The sequence below is a fragment of the Elgaria multicarinata genome, chromosome 8 (assembly GCF_023053635.1).
Source record: "Elgaria multicarinata webbii isolate HBS135686 ecotype San Diego chromosome 8, rElgMul1.1.pri, whole genome shotgun sequence".
Lineage (NCBI taxonomy): Eukaryota > Metazoa > Chordata > Lepidosauria > Squamata > Anguidae > Elgaria > Elgaria multicarinata.
The window spans coordinates 98,173,771-98,194,171 of NC_086178.1; the positions used below are offsets into that span (position 1 = coordinate 98,173,771).

At 42.0% G+C, this 20,401-nt stretch overlaps 1 protein-coding gene across 9 annotated transcripts in view; it reads left to right on the forward strand.

The window, feature by feature from the left end:
- Positions 1–20,401, forward strand: part of ANK3 (ankyrin 3) — a 264,099-nt gene that overhangs the window by 231,396 nt on the left and 12,302 nt on the right. For 6 of the 9 annotated variants that reach the window (XM_063133078.1, XM_063133081.1, XM_063133084.1 and 3 more), the window contains 5 exons: positions 1,091–3,658; positions 9,485–9,559; positions 11,283–11,414; positions 14,167–14,310; positions 16,737–17,397. In XM_063133078.1, the coding sequence (XP_062989148.1) occupies positions 1,091–3,658; positions 9,485–9,559; positions 11,283–11,414; positions 14,167–14,310; positions 16,737–17,397 (3,580 nt within the window). Of the gene's footprint in view, positions 1–1,090; positions 8,798–9,484; positions 9,560–11,282; positions 11,415–14,166; positions 14,311–16,736; positions 17,398–20,401 lie in introns of all 9 variants that reach the window. The other 3 variants (XM_063133088.1, XM_063133087.1, XM_063133086.1) reach the window with 2 other exon arrangements.

Here is a 20,401-nt window from a genome sequence, read left to right on the forward strand (position 1 = left end):
AACATGTGTGTATTTTGCATAGTACACCATACCAACTGTTTTATTCCATGTGCTTGTTTTGACATGATAAACCGTGCATGAATAAAATTAAACATTTTGGTTGCTTTGCTTGCTCACGTTTTTTCGTTAACTGTATTTCCCATATATTTTTTTATGTACGACAAAATGCTTCTTAAAGTCATTTCATGTGAAGCTTTTACCTTTACGTTCTACCCAGTAAAAGGAAGATCGCATGAAAAAGCCAACAAATGCACACACAAAAATCTATTTATTTATTTATTTATTTATTTGGTTCTTTTGATCCTTGAGTCAGAAAAGCTCTTGCTCTTATTGGCTTTGTGAGCGTGAAGCATATACCTACTGTGCATGGGAGAGAGCGAGAGAGTTGACTTTATTCCCGTTGCTTCACGGTTTGCACATCTATTGCCTGTCACTTTAAAGGTATTTTGGGTTCTGCATGAAATAGTTCGGAGTGGTTTTCAAAGCAGACTTTAGCTACTCAATGTCATTTGCACACATTTATACTGTTTTGTATTAACGAGACTGCTATAGAATAACTTTACAATGTATTAACAAAACTGCTACGGATATAACAGAAATTTCCCAAAGGACAATTTTGATTTTTGCACAAAGCAAAGACAATACTGATTACAGGCAAACTGAAGCTGAGATATTTAATATTTCAAATTTAGCACATCAGAAAGTCAATAGGAAGTAAGAGAAGAATTTTTCGTTGTGGCTATTACTTTGGACCATAATGGACTCCTTCTTAGTGTTTCCTGTTTGTTCATTGTTTGCAGACTTAGTTGCCTTGTGCTTTTCTGTCATTCATTTCATGTTGTTGCTTTTTCCTTCCCCCTTTTTTTTAAAAAATCTTTTGGATCATCCATAATTATGTGGCTCATTTCTATTTTCCCTTCCTGTTCAGCTGTTGATTTTACCTACTTCATCCTAATTCATACAAACAGTTGTACTTGCTTTTTTGTAATATTACAACGTTTACTGACCAATTTTCTTCTCTGGTCTCTCTGTTTTTCAACCATTTTTGTTGATTTTTACGTTATTATTTTTTTTGGTTTAACAATTTAAGAAACGGTTGAACGAAGTACAGGAGCAACAAGATCCCTACCTGCTACCTATTCATACAAGCCATTCTTTTCAGCAAGACCATATCAGTCATGGACAACAGCACCAATTACTGTGCCTGGACAAACCAAATCAGGCTTCACTTCCCTATCAAGCTCTTCCTCTAACACTCCAACAGCTTCCCCATTAAAATCAATATGGTCTGTTTCTTCTGCTTCACCAATCAAGTCCACATTAGGAGCCTCCACTACATCTTCAGTTAAATCTGTTAGCGATGTAGCTTCTCCAATTAGATCATTTCGGACAATCTCCTCACCAATAAAAACCGTGGTCTCGCAGCCTCCATATAATATCCAAGTCTCTTCTGGTTCTTTCGTCAGAGCTCCCACAGTAACAGAAGCCGCTAATTTGAAAGGGCTGGTATCCACTTCCGCATTCCCCTCTCGGACATCTCCAGTGACTACAGCTGGGTCTCTTTTGGAGAGATCATCCATTACCATGACGCCTCCGGCATCTCCCAAATCGAACATTAACATGTACTCTTCAAGTTTGCCATTTAAGTCAATCATCACATCAGCATCACCGCTTTTATCTTCACCTTTAAAATCAGTGGTGTCTCCTGCTAAGTCGGCAGTTGATGCTGCTTCATCATCTAAAGTCACGGTGGCTTCATCCCTCACATCCCCTGTGAAACACACAGTCGGGCATACAGAGGTAGCAATGGTTAACGGATCCATGTCACCTTTGAAATATCCGTCCCCTGCCAGTTTAATCAATGGATCCAAAGCCACGGCCACATTTCAAGACAAGATTACTGCAGCCACCAGTTCTGCAAGTTGCGCTGTTAATGCAGCCGCTGATGCAGTTGAGAAAATGTTTCCAAGCGCTTCTGCAGTGCCATTTTCTCCTCTCAGGTCGCATGTGTCTTCAGCTCCATCAGCCTTTCAGTCAATAAGAACTCCTTCCGCAGGTGTGCTATACACATCTCTTGGGTCAATATCAGCAACTACCTCGTCAGTAACTTCATCAACAATCACAGTGCCAGTATATTCTGTAGTCAATGTTTTGTCCGAACCAGCACTAAAGAAGCTCCCAGAGTCATCTTCCCTTACAAAATCGGCAGCTGCGTTGCTATCACCTATTAAAACATTGACTACAGAGACACACACACAGCCTCACTTTAACCGAACCTCATCTCCTATAAAATCATCCTTGTTTTTAGCACCCTCTGCTCTTAAGTTGTCCACGCCAACTTCTTTATCTTCTAGTCAGGAGATATTAAAAGATGTGGCTGAGATGAAAGAGGACCTAATAAGAATGACAGCGATATTGCAGACAGATGTAATGGAGGACAAGGCATTCCAGCCAGAACTAACAAAAGAGGGTAGAATAGATGATGAAGAACCTTTTAAAATTGTTGAGAAAGTAAAAGAGGACTTAGTCAAAGTTAGTGAGATACTGAAAAAAGATGTGTGTTTAGAAAATAAAGCATCAACCAAGCTATCAAAGCATGATAAAGGACACTCCTCTGAGGATGAATGGGTAGAGTTCAGTGCAGATGAGATTGATGAAGCAAGACGGCAAGGCATGGCATGCCCTTCATTGTCTATTCCCGAAAAGGTGCAAATTAAAGCAAAGGCTGTATCTGAAAAGGATTATAACTTGACTAAAGTCATTGATTATTTGACGAATGACATTGGTAGTAGTTCACTGGCAAGTTTAAAGTACAAGTTTGAAGAGGGGAAAAGAGAAGGTGAAGAGAGGCAAAAGAGAGTTTTAAAACCAGCCATTGCGTTACAAGAACATAAGCTTAAAATGCCTCCAGCCTCCATGAGGCCTTCTACTTCAGAAAAAGAGTTGTGTAAAATTGCAGATTCCTTTTTTGGAACTGATACCATTTTGGAATCTCCAGATGACTTTTCCCAACATGACCAAGACAAAAGCCCTTTATCTGATAGTGGCTTTGAAACAAGAAGTGAGAAAACTCCTTCAGCCCCGCAAAGTGCAGAGAGCACAGGGCCAAAACCGCTTTTCCATGATGTGCCCATACCGCCTGTCATCACAGAGACGAGAACCGAGGTGGTTCATGTGATCCGTAGCTATGAGCCCTCTTCAGAAGAAGTTCCTGAGCCACAAGCAGAAGAGCTGCCATCAACAAAAGCGGCACCCACTTTTATGGAGCTGGAACCCAGGCCAAATGGAGGGTCTATCAAAGAAAAAGTAAAAGCCTTTCAAATGAAAGAAGAAGATGACCACAAGTGTGTTCTTGGGAAAGGTGTCCGTGTGAAAGAAGAAACTCATATAACTACCACAACCAGAATGGTTTACCATAAGCCTCCGTGCACTGAGAGTTCTTCAGAAAGAATTGAGGAAACAATGTCTGTTCATGATATAATGAAAGCTTTTCAGTCAGGACGCGATCCTTCCAAAGAGCTGGCAGGTCTGTTTGAACATAAGTCTTCGGTAACACCAGATGCTAGCAAGTCTACTGAAATTTCACCCCAGCATACAGAGAAGGACAGCAAAATGAAACCCAAACTGGAGCGTATAATAGAGGTCCATATCGAAAAAGGTAATCAGGCTGAACCTACTGAAGTCATTATTAGAGAAACAAAAAAGCATCCAGAGAAAGAAATGTATGTTTATCAGAAAGACTTGCCTCGAGGTGATTTGGAAAAACGGGATGCTCTTCCTTGTTCAGATGAACAAGGTCAGCAAGAAGAAGAAGAACTTACAGCAGAAGAGTCCCTCCCTTCTTATCTGGAGTCTTCTAGAGTAAATACTCCTGTGTCTCAGGAAGAAGACAGTCGCCCTAGTTCTGCCCAACTTATGTCTGATGACTCGTACAAAACACTGAAGCTTTTGAGTCAACATTCAGTAGAGTACCATGATGATGAGTTGTCAGAACTAAGAGGGGAGTCTTACAGGTTTGCTGAGAAAATGCTTCTCTCAGAAAAGCTAGATGTATCTCACTCTGATACTGAGGAGTCAGTTACTGACCATGTTCTACCCCTTAGCTCAGACTTACAGGGGCCTGATAAACGATGCAGAGAAAAAGTAGCCACAACCCCCCCAAAAGAAATCCTCACCAAAATCTCTAAAGATATATCAGAAAACGGTGTAGGTAAAATGTCTAAAGATGATCATTATGATAAAGTGACAGTCTTACATTATACCGGAGATGTTAGTAGCCCAAAGCAAGCTATGTGGATGCGCTTTACTGAGAACAGATTAGACAGAGGTAGAGAAAAGTATGAAGACAGGGTGGACAGGACTGTTAAGGAGGCAGAAGAAAAGCTGACAGAAGTATCACAGTTCTTCCGGGACAAAACTGAAAAACTGAACGATGAACTGCAGTCTCCAGAGAAAAAGCAGCAGAAAAGGAACGGGAAAGAAGCACAGTCTGGCCATAGTTCCACCAGCAGCAGCCCTGAAAAGGTGACCATTTCTGAGTTACGAAGTTCAAAAGATGATTGGAGTAGAGGAGGGCCCTATGGCCATGATGGAAAGTGCTTCCCAAGAGCCGATGAAAGGAAAGCAGCCAGTTTGCCTAGCAGCCCTGAGAGAAGGGCCCTCACGCAGCCGACTGAGGATTGTAAGCAGTTGATGGAACACAAAGGGATTGCTCAGAAGAGCAGAACGCCGGAGACGTTGCCGACCGGATTTCAGCTGAAGCAATCCAAACTCAGTTCTATTCGACTGAAGTTTGAACAGAGCATTGGCTCCAAGAATAAGGAGCCACCTCAGGAGGACAAGAAACAGGAGACTCAATCTAAAATCCCAGTGAAAAAATTACAGGACAGCAAGCTCCCAGTCTACCAGTTTTATACACGTGAAAAGCATGCAAAAGAAGTAGACCTCGCAGATGGTCTACACAGGGAATCTTCTGCTAGCAAATTGAAAGATGGCTCTCAGGGTAAAGGCAAAGCTATGGAAGATGCTGCTGCTTCAGATGTACTCAAACCCAGAAGTGAAGTGACAAGTAAGAAAGTCCCAGAAGCTTTTGCAGAGCAGAAGGTGAAAGGTTTGGCATTCAGCACAAGCTCAGATACTGCACCAATCAAGGGGCATTGGGATAAAAAGATTTATAGAACATGGGAAAGCCCTGGGACATCTGCCCATAAAACCCAAAAAGAAAAACTTTCCCATGTGCTTGTTCAGGATGTAGTGAAAGAAAATCACATTGACCACCCTGAGACTAAAGATAAGGGCAAAACCAGTGAATTTATCACTCTGGCAGAGCATGAGCACAAAGTATCAACAAATGGATCCTGTTCAAAGGAAGTGAAGGAAGTGACTGTAAAATCTCCATCCAAAAAGGTCCTTTATAGAGAATATCTTGTCAGAGAAGGGGAATACCCCAGTGAAGTGATAGATAAAACTTCAAAGAAAAAAGAACCGTTGACTACATCCCACATTCCGGTCAGAATTTCAGAAGAAAAAAGAATGTTATCAGCTAGCATTCTCGATGGAGTTCATGAACAGCCAAAAAACACAGTACACGAACTGTCAGCTAAAGTGTCCCATGCCCGAATGGCTAAGGAAAAAGTGGAGAGACTTTTTGATTATACAGAGCATGATAAAAAGTACTCAGAATTCAGTCCGGCTAGCAGCAGGCAACATGGCTGCATTAAATTAAGTCCTCCTGTGGAGGATGCAGAGATATCCCCTAGTAAATCACCTGATTCTTTAGAAATTACCCCAGGAAAGGAGTCTCCTTCAAGAGACTTTGATGCCATTCATGGTGATAATTTGGTAAAATCTGCCCCTTTGGCAACAGCCGAGGGAGCAAGAGAGATAAAAACCTTGCCCGTTTATGTAAGTTTTGTTCAAGTAGGGAGGCAATATGAAAGGGAGGTGCAACAAGGAACCATTAAAAAAATCGTAAGTCAGGAAAGTAAGACTGTGCAAGAGACAAGGGGCGGCTTTTATACCACTAGGCAGCAGAAACCGCTTCCTTCTCCACAAGGTAGTCCAGAAGATGATACATTAGAACAGGTGTCCTTCATAGATAGCTCTGGAAAAAGTCCATTAACACCTGAGACACCCAGCTCAGAGGAAGTGAGTTATGAGTTTACATCTAAAACGCCTGATTCACTAATAGCCTATATACCAGGCAAACCCAGTCCTATCCCTGAGGTTTCTGAGGAGTCAGAGGAGGAAGCAGAGGCTCGATCGACCTCTGTAAAACAGAACACTGTTGAGTCACCAAAACCTGACAAAGTGTTGCCCAGTAATCTAGACAGAGAGTCTAATAAAAGGCCAAAGGGGAATAGGGTTGCCTACATTGAGTTCCCACCTCCTCCTCCATTAGATGCCGATCAGACAGAATCAGAAAAGCATCGCCACTCCTCTGAGAGTGAGCTGGAGATGACAGAAGTGAACCTACAGGATGAACATGACAAATGTCAGCTGGCTGAACCAGTCATAAGAGTACAGCCACCTTCTCCTGTGCCACCAGGAGAAGATTTCAGTGACTCTAGTGATGATGAATCCCTGTATCAACCCATTCCAATTAAAAGATACATGTTTAAAATAAATGACATTGAAGATGAGCAGAAGGAAGCCTCCAGGCATAAATCACCTGAAAAGAAAGAGACTGGAAAGCCCAATGAATTTGATCTCGGCCTTGATTCTCCCCAGAATGATATTGCGCAAAATGGGAATAATGACCAGTCTATCACTGAGTGTTCCATAGCAACCACTGCAGAATTCTCCCATGATACAGATGCAACTGAAATTGACTCTCTTGATGGGTATGATCTACAAGATGAAGATGATGGGTTGACTGAGAGCGATTCTAAACTTGCAGGTCCAGCAGTAGAAACCAAAAAAGACATATGGGCTACAGAAGGCATTTTGAAACAGACTGATCGGTGCTTTAGCCAAAGTAAGCTGGAAGTTATTGAGGAGGAAGAGAAAATCAGCACTGAAGAAAACAAGCCATTATCTAAATGTCCAGCTGCTGAAAAAAGTGCTGATAAGGCTGAACAAAAGTCAGGGCCTCAGTTTTTCACTTTGGAAGGCAGGCACCCTGACAGGACTGTGTTTCCTGATACATATTTCAGTTACAAAGTAGATGAAGAGTTTGCAACCCCTTTTAAGACAGTAGCTACTAAAAGTCTAGATTTTGACCCTTGGTCCAATAACCGTGGGGATGACGAAGTGTTTGAGTCCAAATCAAGGGACGACGAGGCTAAGCCTTTTGGCCTTGCCGTAGAAGACAAATCTCAAGCAACAACCCCAGATACGACTCCAGCCAGAACTCCAACTGATGAAAGTACTCCAACTAGTGAGCCCAACCCCTTCCCGTTTCACGAAGGGAAGATGTTTGAGATGACTCGCAGTGGCGCAATTGACATGAGCAAGAGGGATTTTGTTGAAGAAAGACTCCAATTTTTTCAGATTGGTGAGCATACTTCTGAAGGGAAGTCAGGGGACAAGGGGGAAGGGGATAAAAATAAAGTCACTGCCATCACACAGCCACAGTCAGGGGACAAAACTGTAGAAAAAACCATAGAGAGAGAAGTAGAAACACCAGCAGTTGAACATAAGCTCATCATCCAGGCCAGTGGAGATTGTATGGAAGCAACACTGGGTAGTATCTCGCTGGAGAAATCATCAACCGCTGTTAATGCTTCTAAAGTTGATCCCAAATTGCGCACACCTATTAAAATGGGAATTTCTGCTTCCACCATGACGCTGAAGAAAGATGTCTCTGGAGAAGTGACAGATAAGCTAGAGGCTGTGACACCAGGTGTTCAGGGGTTAGAATATGAAGCTGTAGAGGAGGTTACAAGTACAGCTATCCTTAGCCAGTCAAGAAGTAGGGAAGCAGAAAAGCATGATTTCCAAAAAGATAATTTTAATAACAACAACAATTTGGATCCATCCACTATACCTACCAATAGTGTTACTTGTAAAGTAGTGCTAAATGAACATTTTGAGCCCAAGTGTCCCACACAGAAAGCTAATCCAATGAAAAACACTTCAGGAAATGGTACAGGTGCAGCACAAGGACACTGTATGCAAAAAATACATGGAGAACAGCAGAAGTCATCAGAACCAGTAGGGAATAGAGCAAGATCAAAACTTCCCATAAAAGCTTCCTCAGCAAAAGAAGCCATCCCACATAGCAGTAGCCAAGCCTGCCGAGTGAGTAAAGTCAGACAGGATAGTAAAGTTGACAAAAGAAAACAATTCAGCTCTTCTCCACATGTAGAAGTAAGGTCTAAGATTCCTGTAAAAAACACACAAAGGCATAACGTAGGTATAGCTAGAAAAGCACCAGCCGCTCAAAACCAAGAGCAGCTAGAGAGAAGCAAAGCCAAACCGCTTCCTTCTAAATTACCATTAAAGGTAAGATCTACCACCATCACAACCACCAACAGCAGCGCAGTTAAAGTAAAGCAAAGTCAGCTCAGGGAGGTATGTAAACATTCTATTGAATATTTTAAGGGAATTAGTGGTGAGGCTTTAAAGCTTGTGGACCGTCTATCCGATGAAGACAAAAAGATGCAGTCAGAGGTGTCCGATGACGATGACGAAGAAGACAGTACGTCAAGAAACACGTCTTTGTCCGAAGCCACTCAAGTTTTCCAGCCCTCCATTACATCGAAGCCCGCTAGAGATATGAGAACAGAGGCAGCATCTGTAAAAACAAAGATTGAAAAGTCCGACAGTGAGAGGAGGAGGAGTAAGAGGAGGACTGGTGAGAATGGAGGGAGTCAGGTTTCTGGAGCTCTCGTGGCTCACCTCGTGGAGATCAAGCCTAGTTTGTAAAACTTTCAACTTGTTGATCCTAGTGCATGAACTGTTGTGATTGCCTGTGAAGTGACTTATTGTAGTTCCCATTCTGTCATTGTCATCTGTATGTGCTGTCTCTTATACTCTTCTTTCTTCCTTTAAGTGAAGCCTATTCTATAGACAGCTAGTGAAGCATGCTGAAGACATTCATGTAATAATTCAGGTCTTGAAAGATTTTATTTTGTGACAGCAAAAAATCCCCCCCCAAAACCAAAACCATTTTGTCAAAATAGGGAAAACATTTTTTTTTTCTTTAAGTACTGGTGGGTTGTATTTTTTTCTCCCCTCCACCAGTAGTTAAACCACTGTTTAACAGTTTAGTAGATAGTTTTGTTGGCATGTTTGGTTTCATTTACACAATTAACATCATGTAGTTTGACACAGCCTTATAAAGGTGATTTTTTTTTCTTCAAATCTGTGATAGAAGATATATATATATATAAATATATATATTGTAATTTTTTAGGGCACTCAGTCATTTTAGTAAGTGAACTGAGCACCAGTAAAAATAGCACAATGTATGAAAATACTCTTAGTCAGTGCTGAGAATGCTTTCATGTCAGCTTTTTAATCAAGAACTTATAAACCACAGGTCCACAGAGTCCATGTGAACGGACAGATATAAGGATGGCAATAGTAGCTGATCACCTGGGACTTAGCTGGACAGGTAGGATTTTATGATGTGACGATGACATAGAAACTAGCAAAACCTTTTGAAACCCAGCTTACTCTATGTACGTATGTGTGTGTCAAGGTGGGGTGGGGCTAGAGTATCTTGTGTCTTTAGAACTTAGTGCTACTATAGATAGGAAAAGATGTACAAGAAAATGTTCCTTAATGCAACATCTTATCTTACAAAACCGTTTATAAAGTATTTACTAGTTGCTTTGTATGCCATCATTCAATGAACTAAGCCTCGCAAAAACCCTTTGCAGTAGACCAGTGGAACACCCAACCTGCAACATAGGACCCACTTTCACAATTTTCTCCCTGCCCAACATGGTGGCAACAGCTTTGCCGTGACCATTCTGGACTGAACGTGTGAGCCATTTTTGGGTCGCAACCCACCAGTTGAAGACCATTGCAGTAGACTAGTGGGAGAGTTAGTGACCTTCCCAAAACCACGTAGCAGTAGGGTAGGGCAGCGGTAACACAACAGTATGGTGACCAGCCTGTATGATTTATTTGGATTTTTTTCACACGTTTGCTACCTTATGTCAGGATCTGAGAGCCCCACCACATTGGTCCTCTCTCCCCACAGACCTCAGATAATTGTCCTCCTCCTCCATCCCATATTATGCCCTACCACAGTCAGGGCCAGTGGGTAAGCTTCCTCGTTGCCCCCTACCCCAGCCAGCCTTTGAAAGTAGGTACTACAAGTTGGGCATGTCCCCAGAGGTCTCTTGACCTCACCCAAGGCATCTGGGGCTGTGAGAGGTGTTGGCTGCGGCCAGCCGTGTCACCTTGGTAACAAAGTAGCTGTCCAATCCTCCTTGTTCCCCTTCCTACTTCTAAAGCCCGTTATGAAGCCAATGGTCATCGCTTGCACATCTCCTAACTGTACCACCTACCTGTTGTTGATGGGAGGGACGGGGCTGCTGCATTCACTGTTGTCCACCATCCCTGCTTCACTCCAATCCGGGAGTCTTATCCTGGGGCTCAGACACTTCAGTTGTAAGTCAGAAATGTATAGGACAATAATGGCATTTCCAATAAAGTAAAATGCAATGTTTGGCTCCAAAGTGCCCTGAAAGGCAATGGAAGGCTCTTCTGCCCGCACATGGAAAATTGTCCTTTACACACTCCACCCCTCTCTGGCTACAGTCTTTTGCGTCATGATTTATACCATTTCACAGTGTCCTCTCAACCGTAGGAGCAGCTTGGGGAAGGGGGCATTAGGGCTACAGTGGCTAAGAGGCAAGAAATCCCTCATGTATGCAGGACAATTGTGAACCCAAGCCAGTGTGTTGCTATGACACCTAATGTGCTGGCAATTGTGAGGTCAACAGTGACTGGCAACCTGGCTGGAAGCCAGCTTTAGCTCTGTTAAGCCAGCAAGACAAACAGGAAGCTTCTTGACCTCTTTTGCCAGGGGTAGTGGGTCTATGGTGTACATATGAAGGCGATTTGTAGCATTGACTCTGCAAGTTATGGCTGACAGCTCTCAGATTCCAGTAGGACGTAACCTCTGTTCTCCCTAAGACCTTTCGCCTTTGGAACTCTGTAGGAAATATTAGGCTTAACAGGGCTTGGTAATTTTCTGAACCAGCGCCTTAGCTGTACTATTCTGTGTCATTGTGTGTGTGTGTATGTGAGACCTACTGAACAAACTATTCAAAATAAGACCAATGTAATTATCTTTCCTCTCCCCCTTCTTTTCCATCTAATAGAACTGGCAAGGGAACTGAATTTTTCGGTTGATGAAATTAATCAAATCAGAGTGGAAAACCCAAACTCTTTGATTGCTCAGAGCTTCATGTTGTTAAAGAAATGGGTTATAAGAGATGGAAAAAATGCTACAAGTAAGTTTAATATTTAATAGAAATATACACAAGTTTATACATTGTGAAGTTCATGCATGGCATAGTGTCACCATTTGATGGTCTGCAGCTTCAAGCGATAACTTGCATGTGTGAATGAACCATCACAGAATGAACACTAAAATGTTAATTTAGTTCAACATTTTTTGTTAGAACACACACATCTACACATGGGCCCCACACACGGAGGGCATATCTACACCATACCAGTGTAGAGGGAGGGAGGAGGGAGGATCTCGCGATATGGTGATCGCAGGATACCCCCTGTCTACATGCGGTGCGAGATGTCCTGGGAAGAAGAGGCTGTCGCATCCGCAATTTTGTTTTTGTTTTAATCGGAAAAGAACGCAGGAGCACTCCTGCGCAAAATGTAAGTTGTTCAAATACAAACAAACACCTCCCGCTCACCCCACCCCCGATGGGCACAGAGCTCTTGAGGAGCTCTGTGCCCGGGTTCTGGCTCCTTGTGCTTACTCGTGAGGAGCCGGGATGAAAACGGGACGCCCAGCCACACATCCTGCGGTCTTGGGATCAGCCCAGGACCATGGGGAAAACTGGGATTAAAGGGTTGGGTGGTATCCCGGGGCAAGGGAGGGATCATCCGTCCCTGCTCCCGGGATCCCCTGTGTGTCATGTGGACACACAGGGATGATCCTGGGGCGATCCCCGGGATATCGCCCCATCTAGCCATGCCCAGAGAGAGAGAGCGTACTAAACATCTGTTTATGCAAAATAAGATTGAAGTCACGACATTGCAAATGGTCATGTGTATCTCCAGGAATTTCTTTTAAAACTAATAAAACTGAGGTAGAAGATCTCTACCTGATTTTTATGCAGAAGAAATCTCTACCGTTTCCAGTTTAACTTTCCAAACTAGTCCTCCCCTTAGTACTGTGAGCTCCTTCTGATGGTTTCTTGAGGATTGTAAACTTGATAAACTTTTAAATGGTCCTTTGCATTTTTACTGTTACCTAAATGTACTGTTAATCACGGATCATTAGCCACTACTGCCTGTTCCTAAAAATCCTTGGACTCAAGGATTTATAATTTTGGACAGATAATATATACCACTTCAAACGAAAAGATTTTAAACTGTGATTCCAAGCCACATTTGAGCTTTGCTGAATTCACAGTGAGAATGTATGGACATAGGAAGCCGCCTTATATTGAATCAGACAATTGGTCAAACTAGCTAAATTTTCTCTACCAGCCTTCCCCAACCTGGTGCCTTCCAGTTGTTTTTGTTTGTAGTCCAAAAGCCAGCATGGCCAATGGTCAGGAATGGTGGGGGCTGTGGTCCAAAACATCTGGAGGGCACCAGTGTGAATAATCCATAGCAGACATCATCCACACTGGGTTGGGGGAGGCTGCTCCACTGGCAGGAGCTGTCCAAGGTTTGAGATCAAGATGTGTCCCGGTTCTACCTGGGCATGCTGGGGATTGAAATTGGGACCTTCTGCAGGGGAAAAGCACCGCGAAAAGGCTATGAAGAAAAGAAGAGGCTGGCTCTGGTGCTTTAAGATATGAGAGGAGGTTTCCTTTATTTTCCTTATCCAAAATGAAAAAAAATCCAAAATCTTTCAACTTAACTTGTACAAATGCTCAACGTTTCAGATCTGGAGATCCTTCGTCAGGAGCTGTACAACAAAATGAATTCCTCTTTGAAGCAGTTCTCAATTTAAAACCTTTTAGATATTTTTTAAGGACCGTACTCGTATTCGTTCTGCCTCCGTTGGCAGTCACAGATAAAGGATGGCGGTGAGATGCACATATCCAAACACTTGGGAAAGTGTGGCGGCATGCCCTGGAGAGCAGAGATGAGCTGTGGCTCCCCAGCAGGCATACACTGCCTGTTTATTGGTTTTATTTATTGATTTAATTTTTACTTAAAACATTTTTGGCTGCCTTTCAGGGCAGAAGCCCTCATGTGGCAGCTTACAGCAATAACATACATTTCTACCGCGGAAAACTCAAGGTGGCAAAAAATAATAAAAACCCAAATTTAAAATAAAAACTTAATTAGAACAGTCATAAAACGAATACATTAAAACACAATGAAAAACATAACAATGAAGAATAAAACCAACAGGCAACCCAACAGACCAATGTACCCACCAAAGGCCTGCCTGAATAAAAACATATTTGCCTACTGGTGGAAGAGCAGCAAAGAGGAGGTTAATGTAGCCTCCCTCAGCAGGGAATTCCTGAACCCAGAGCAGCTGCTGAGAAACCCCTCTCTCACCTCCCTGCCAAATGCACCTCTCATAGTGGTGGTACCAAGAGAAGAGCCTCCCCCAAAGATCTTAAAACCTAGGCAAGTTCGTATTGGAGAAAGCAGTCTTTCATTTAGTCTGGTGCCATGTCATATAGGGCTTCATACGTCATAACCAGCACTTTGAATTGTGCCCAGAAACAGACCAGTAACCAGTGATGCTGTTTTAACAAGGGAGTCACGTGCTCCCTGGGGGTCCAGCCTTGGTCAACAGCATTCTGGACCAGCTAAAGTTTCCCAACAGTCTTCAAAGGCAGCCTCACTTGGAACACATTACAGTAGTTCAAACAGATTGTAACTAAGGCAGGAGTGATTGTGATCAGATGAATCCTCTCTAGGAATGGTTCTCTAGGATATTCATACTTTTTTTGTGGTACTGTTGCAACTACTGGTCAACTGCCAAAATAGTTATGACGTTCAGTAATGACTTATTTTTAATGTATTTTGTTCTTTCCCCCACAGCTGATGCCTTAACCTCTGTATTGACAAAAATCAATCGGATCGACATTGTAACTTTGTTGGAAGGGCCAATATTTGATTATGGAAACATTTCTGGCACCAGAAGCTTTGCAGATGAAAATAATATTTTCCATGATCCTGTTGATGGTAACTTAGTTTCTTTCATTTCTTTCCAAGTGGGTGACCCAGAAAGGTCTGTTTTATCTAATCATTTGGACTATGAGAGATGAAACCACTCTGTCCAAGAAAAAGGTTTTCTTTCTTTCAAAGATAAAATGTAGGGTATGTGTCAATGAACACTTAAAGTGGTTGGCTCCATTAATGTCTTTTGAACCAACAGTCTAACATTACTATTACATCAGTCCCTTAGATATGATTGCAACTGCTAACGCTGGCTTTGCATTCTCAAATTTCCCTAATGGGAGAATTGAACTTCAATATTTCAAACAAGTCTGAGTTTTCAACCTGTACTTTGTTTTCCAGTGGTAAAGGCTTTTGTTTGGCAGATGGATATATGAATAAATGTACACTTGTGATCAAGTTATGAAAATTAATTCTGACTTGTGCTATGTTGATGGGCTGCTTTCCATATACTTTTTTTTGGTAAATTGTATTACTCTGTTATTAAAACGTGATACCCTCCAGATGTGTTGGATTACAGTTCCCATCATCTCCAGCCAGGCTGGTGATGATGGGAGTTGTAGTCCAACACATCAGGAGGTTGGAAAGGCTGCTCTAAACAGTATGGAAGTTGTAGTTTGTTGGTATGTTAATCAAATACGTGTTCTTTTTGCTGCCTTTTGTGAGGATTTTCTGGTTGTGTGCAGAGCATATGAGCTTAATTCATCTCCAAGCAGCAGTATTGGCCATTGAATCACCGCATTGCAGAAACGAAGTTCTGTGGACATTTTAAGAAATTTCATCTTGAAATGTTGCTTGTGCTGTTTAATCATCAGACAAGTATCTTTTCTACAAAGAGAATGTGCTTCTCCTGTGTTGCTTTCTGTCCTTCCTCTCCTCTGAACCTTCCTCAAGCGTCTTGTCCTCACCAAGACCAGACTGTTTTAACTTTCTCTCTGTCTATTCAGAAAAATATTCATTAGTGCACGTTACTCTCCAGACAGCACAATTTAACACTGAACTTTCCCTCTTCCCTCCCCTTTCTCAAGCTGGTCAACTTAATATTTACATGTGGGAATATGATTTACAATTCATTTATCATTCCATTGGTCTATGCTTGTCTGTGCTGCTAGAGCAAGGATGGTCAACTTCGGTATTCCTGGGGGGAGCGTTCCATTCGCCAGCCACTACTCTGGGCACTGGAATTAGTTTTCACACAAGCAATTCAACCCTATCATGGATTATCAGGTGTTATGACAAAGCTAGCATCAGCCTGAGTAAGGGCTTCATGTATATGGAGCATTCATGTTTGGGTGATATGAGGGCGTAGATTGCTGGGTAGAGGAAATAATCTGCTCCCTGAAAGATCATCTCAGCCATATTTTGCCCTTCTAGAGTGTCCATAAGATAGCAATATGTTACAATTTACATGAGAATACTGTGAGCAAATTCTGCATTGAAATTTGTCAGGTCTCATCCAGAGTCACTTCCAATTGCTCCAGGGCTAGAACTAACCCACAGGTCTCCAGTTGGCCATTCCTGTCCTAGAGAATTATTGTTCTTTCATTTCCATTGCTCAACTTTTCTTTTCTCTCTTTATTTGATCAGTGTTTCTAATTGTACCCATGTCACCAAGATCGCCTCAGTCTCCAAGATCACCACGATCTCCTTATTCATCACAGTCCTCTAATCTCTATAGCTTTTCTGTTCCTGAAATTTATATCTAGATCCTACCCACCTTGTAGCTTGTGATATATACCCCTTTATGTTAGATTTTACCTCTTTGAGTGTGTGCTATACTTTTCTGTCCTCATTGAGATCCATTTCCATTTTTATAACAACTGCATTCTCATGGTGCGGCGACTAAATTGAAGTATCTATTGATTATATATCTCATTAGTAATGGTATATGCCACATACATTTATTTCTTTAAAACCAGGCTATGAAATAATGCAAACCATTTTTTAAAAAAAAGTCTTAAAGGAAAACTTATCTGTTTTGCAGTATAATCGAATTCTTTACATTTATATTGTGAGTGAATCAAAGTAAAGGCAGAAATGTTATTTCACCACAAAATACCGTTATCAACATAAATAGACAGCAACAATCCACATTCAGTCCATTTCATACTAGGAAGAGAAAATTCTATAGTTATGAAGTCATTAAAATGGCTGGAAGATCAATAATTGAAAACTTTCAATAATGTGTGCAGTAGGCTAAACATTTCTGAAATAGTCATAAGCAGGAGCTGTGCTGTACTAGTGATTTTATGGACTTCAGTTTTGTTGCATTCTTTAAGGAACATACATTCATTATTACATTCCTAATTAAATTACTGTTACCATTTCATACACTGCCCATATTTTATATAAATAACCAGCCATTCTGCATGCTTGCTTATATGTTGCTCCATACTTCATTGCAATCAGTCCAAATGTACTGTCTTCCTTAGGTTATCCCACCATTCAAGTGGAACTGGAAACTCCCACTGGGTTGCGCTTCGTGCCACCCGCCCATTCCCATCAAGATGATTTCTTTAGTGATTTCTCTAGTATAGAGTCACCCCTTAGAACTCCCAGTAGACTGAGTGACGTGTTAGTAACTTCACAGGGAAACATAGATGATACAGCAGCAGGACCTCCAGTGGTGACTGAAGAAGACACTTCACTGGAAGACGGCAAACATGATTTCTCAGTGCCTAGAGAAGGAACATCTAAAGATGCAGGCCAGATCCAGTTGGAGGAAATGGACCTTAATGATTACCCTCGATATCTTGGCAGTTATGGCGGGATACCAAAACAAACTCTAAGCGAAGAGACTAGTCCGACCCTAGTGAGAACTGAACAGTACAAGAGAGAAAAGTCTGGTTCTGATGAGGAGATGACAGAAGAAAAGCTTAAATCTCTGTTTGAAGATATTCACCTTGACGAAGTAGTTGAATCTGAGGAGATGACGGAAGAAAAAGTCTTGTCCATTCTTAAGTATGTGCAGCAGGCAGAACAGGAACTGTCTTCAATTACAGGTTGGCAGAGCGAGGCCTCCAGCGTCAACGTGGAACCGCCAACACCAGGACGCAGGATAAGCGGTGAATTGCTAGATCGTCTCGATGACAGGTATGGAATGGAAGTGTTTAGGCTAATGCAGTTTTGTTTCAGATTAAGCAAATGTTCTGGTTTTCAAAATGATTAGGACCTTTTTTCAGCTACTGTCCCCCCAACTCGATGTATATAACACTTATAAATGAGGAGGGAAGGATCAGTATTTATTTATTTATATACAATATGTTATAAGCCATCCTTCAGCTGATGTTCTCAAGACAAATTTACAGCATATTTAAAACTCTGAAATCTGAACCTGTGTTAAACGTTAAAAATTCACAATGAAAACTACTACCTCAAAACAGAACAAGCTGCAGAAAGTACATGGGAGCTAGCTCGCAAAAGCAAGGACTAATAGAAATGTTTTCCCGAACGATGCAAGGGAAGAGCAAAGTCAAATGTAGGCTTCCTGGGTTTGTGGGAGGAGGGCATTCTAAAATGCCAGGGCAATCACAAAAAAGGCCCTGCTCCTTATGGATGGAAAGGTAACATCTAGAGGACATCACACTCTCAGGACACTCTCACTGACTGATCTCAACATTCTCGGGAGATGAGAGAGGGAACCATACAAGAGCTGGTGCTTTCTGAGAAAACCAAGGACAAGGACATTTCGAACAAACCATTGGCCATGCTGGCTGGGGCTAATAGGAGATGTAGTCCAAAATATCTGAAGCAACCCACGCTGGGGAAGACAGATTTAGGATTTTATAGATTGAAGCCAGCAGCATGAACTGAGTCTGGGTACACACTGGTAATAGTGTAATTAGTCTCATTAGCACATGGATATTTTCTATGAGAAGCTTCCTCCTCCATCCAGCAGCTGCTCTGAGTCATTTCTCTGCTCTACCACGTGAGATCCTTTCAAGGAGAGATGTCAGGGACTGAATCTGGGTCCATTTGCATGCCAAGACTGCCTTCTGTGATGGAGTGCAATGGATAGCTTTAGTCAGAATATGAAACCCAAGCAATAAGAGCATCCTGTGCCCTTGAGTCATTCCCAGTGAACTAGAATCTGATGCATATTTTGAACTTGATGATGTTGTTTTTTCATTTTTAAGAGCCCCATTAAATTCCTTGGACCAGTGATATATATTCTGTCTCTCTCTTGGCCTAACCAAGGTTGTTGCATATTGTGTAAAATGTGGGAGAGAGGAAGTGAAGTAGTCACGCTTGTAGAAGACACTTGGTTATTCACGATGTGAAAATCCAAGTGGATTTCAAAGAGTTCCAAGAGGCTCTCTCCAAACTGGGTGGATGGCAACAAAATGGCAAATGATGTTCAAAGTAAGTGTAAAGAGATCCCCACCGGGACAAAACAACGACAGCAAAACCCCTGACACTTAACCACAAGTAAACTGATGGAGCCTGAATTGGTGGTGACTAACCAAGGAAGAGATCTTGCCGTTGTGATGGATAGCTCAATAAAAACATCAAATCAGTGTGTGGTGGCAGTGATAAAAGGCAAATTCCATACTAGTGATTATTAGGAAACCGACTGAAAATAAGATAGCCAGTGCTTGTATTAGGGATGCTTGAGGATTTCATTCAGTCTGTATGTTTAAGTGACCCAATCTGATTCACACTTCTCCAACTAATATCTGGATTGAATCAGTTATCCTTCAGCTTTTGCACTTCTCCAAATTTTGTGTTATCAAAAATGTATCAAAATGCACATAAAATGGATACAAAAATGAAGATTTTGTAAAAAAAATTTTTTAAATAATGCAATTTCTTCTGCAGATTTTTTTTTAAATCACAGGATGCAGAAATGGGGGGGATGGGACAGATGTTTTGAATTAACACATGTGAAACTGATACAGACCATAAATAGACCGATCTGTCCATCCCTAGCAATTATAAATCTATAGCGTAGTCACATTTGGAATACTGTATACTGTTCAAGTTACTCCATTTCAAAATCTGGAAACAGTAGAGAAAAGAGCAATCGAATTGATCAAAAGATCGAAGCACCCTTTTTCCCTTTTCAAGAAAAGCCTAAATCATTTGGAGCTTTTTGTTTAGAAAAAAGGTGATTAATGTGGGGGGACATTATAGAGGTTTATAAAATAATGCATGATGTAGTGAGAAAGTGGATAGAGATAATTTCCTCCCTCTTCCTATGAAATTGGCAGTAGACTCAGGGCAGGCAGACAGAAGAAAATACTTCTTCACACAACACATAATTAATGTATGGAATTTACTGCTACACAATGAAGTGATGGCCATTGGCTTAAAAGGGGATTAGACATATTCATAGAGGATAAATCTGCCGGCTATTGGACATGATGGCTGGTTAGAGTCTCCTGGTTCAGTGTCTGTGTATCCAGGGCCAGCTCCAGATTTTAGGTAAAATTCCTTGTGATGCCTCCTTTCTTCATTGGTGTGGTCCTGGCTACTGTCTTACCTAATGGTGAGAGCACCAACTCTTATCTTCATTTCCAACAGTGCCCTTGAGTGACACTATATTAGAGCTGTTGTGGGAAATAAAAATGGAGGTTTGCAGATCCAGGGAATGTGCAAGGGCTAGGAGGTCCTCCAAGGGCCCTTGGTCCCTGCCAACTGCCCAGGATCAAGGCTGGGAGCAAACAGTGGTTGAGGTTTCTTGGCTTCATGTCCTGCTTGTGAGTTTTCTAGAAGCCTATGGGTTGATTAGACACTTGGCCAGATCCAGCATGGCTTGTTATGTTTTTTTGCATGCACCTTGCAGTAATCATCAAGGCCCCATTGAATGGGCTCAATGTAATTTTGTTGTGTATGGGGGCATGGCTAGACAGGGTGATATCCCAGGAATCGCCCTAGGATCGTCCCTGTGCATCCACATGACGCACAGGGCATCCAGGGAGCAGGGAGAGATGATTCCTCCCTTTCCCTGGGATATTGCCCTACCCTTCCATCTCATTTTTTCCTGCGGTCACGGGATGATCCCGAGACCACGGGACATGTGGCCTGCCATTGTGGTTTTTTTCCTGGCTCCTCATGAGTAACCGCGAGGAGCCGGGAACTGGGTACAGGGCTCCTC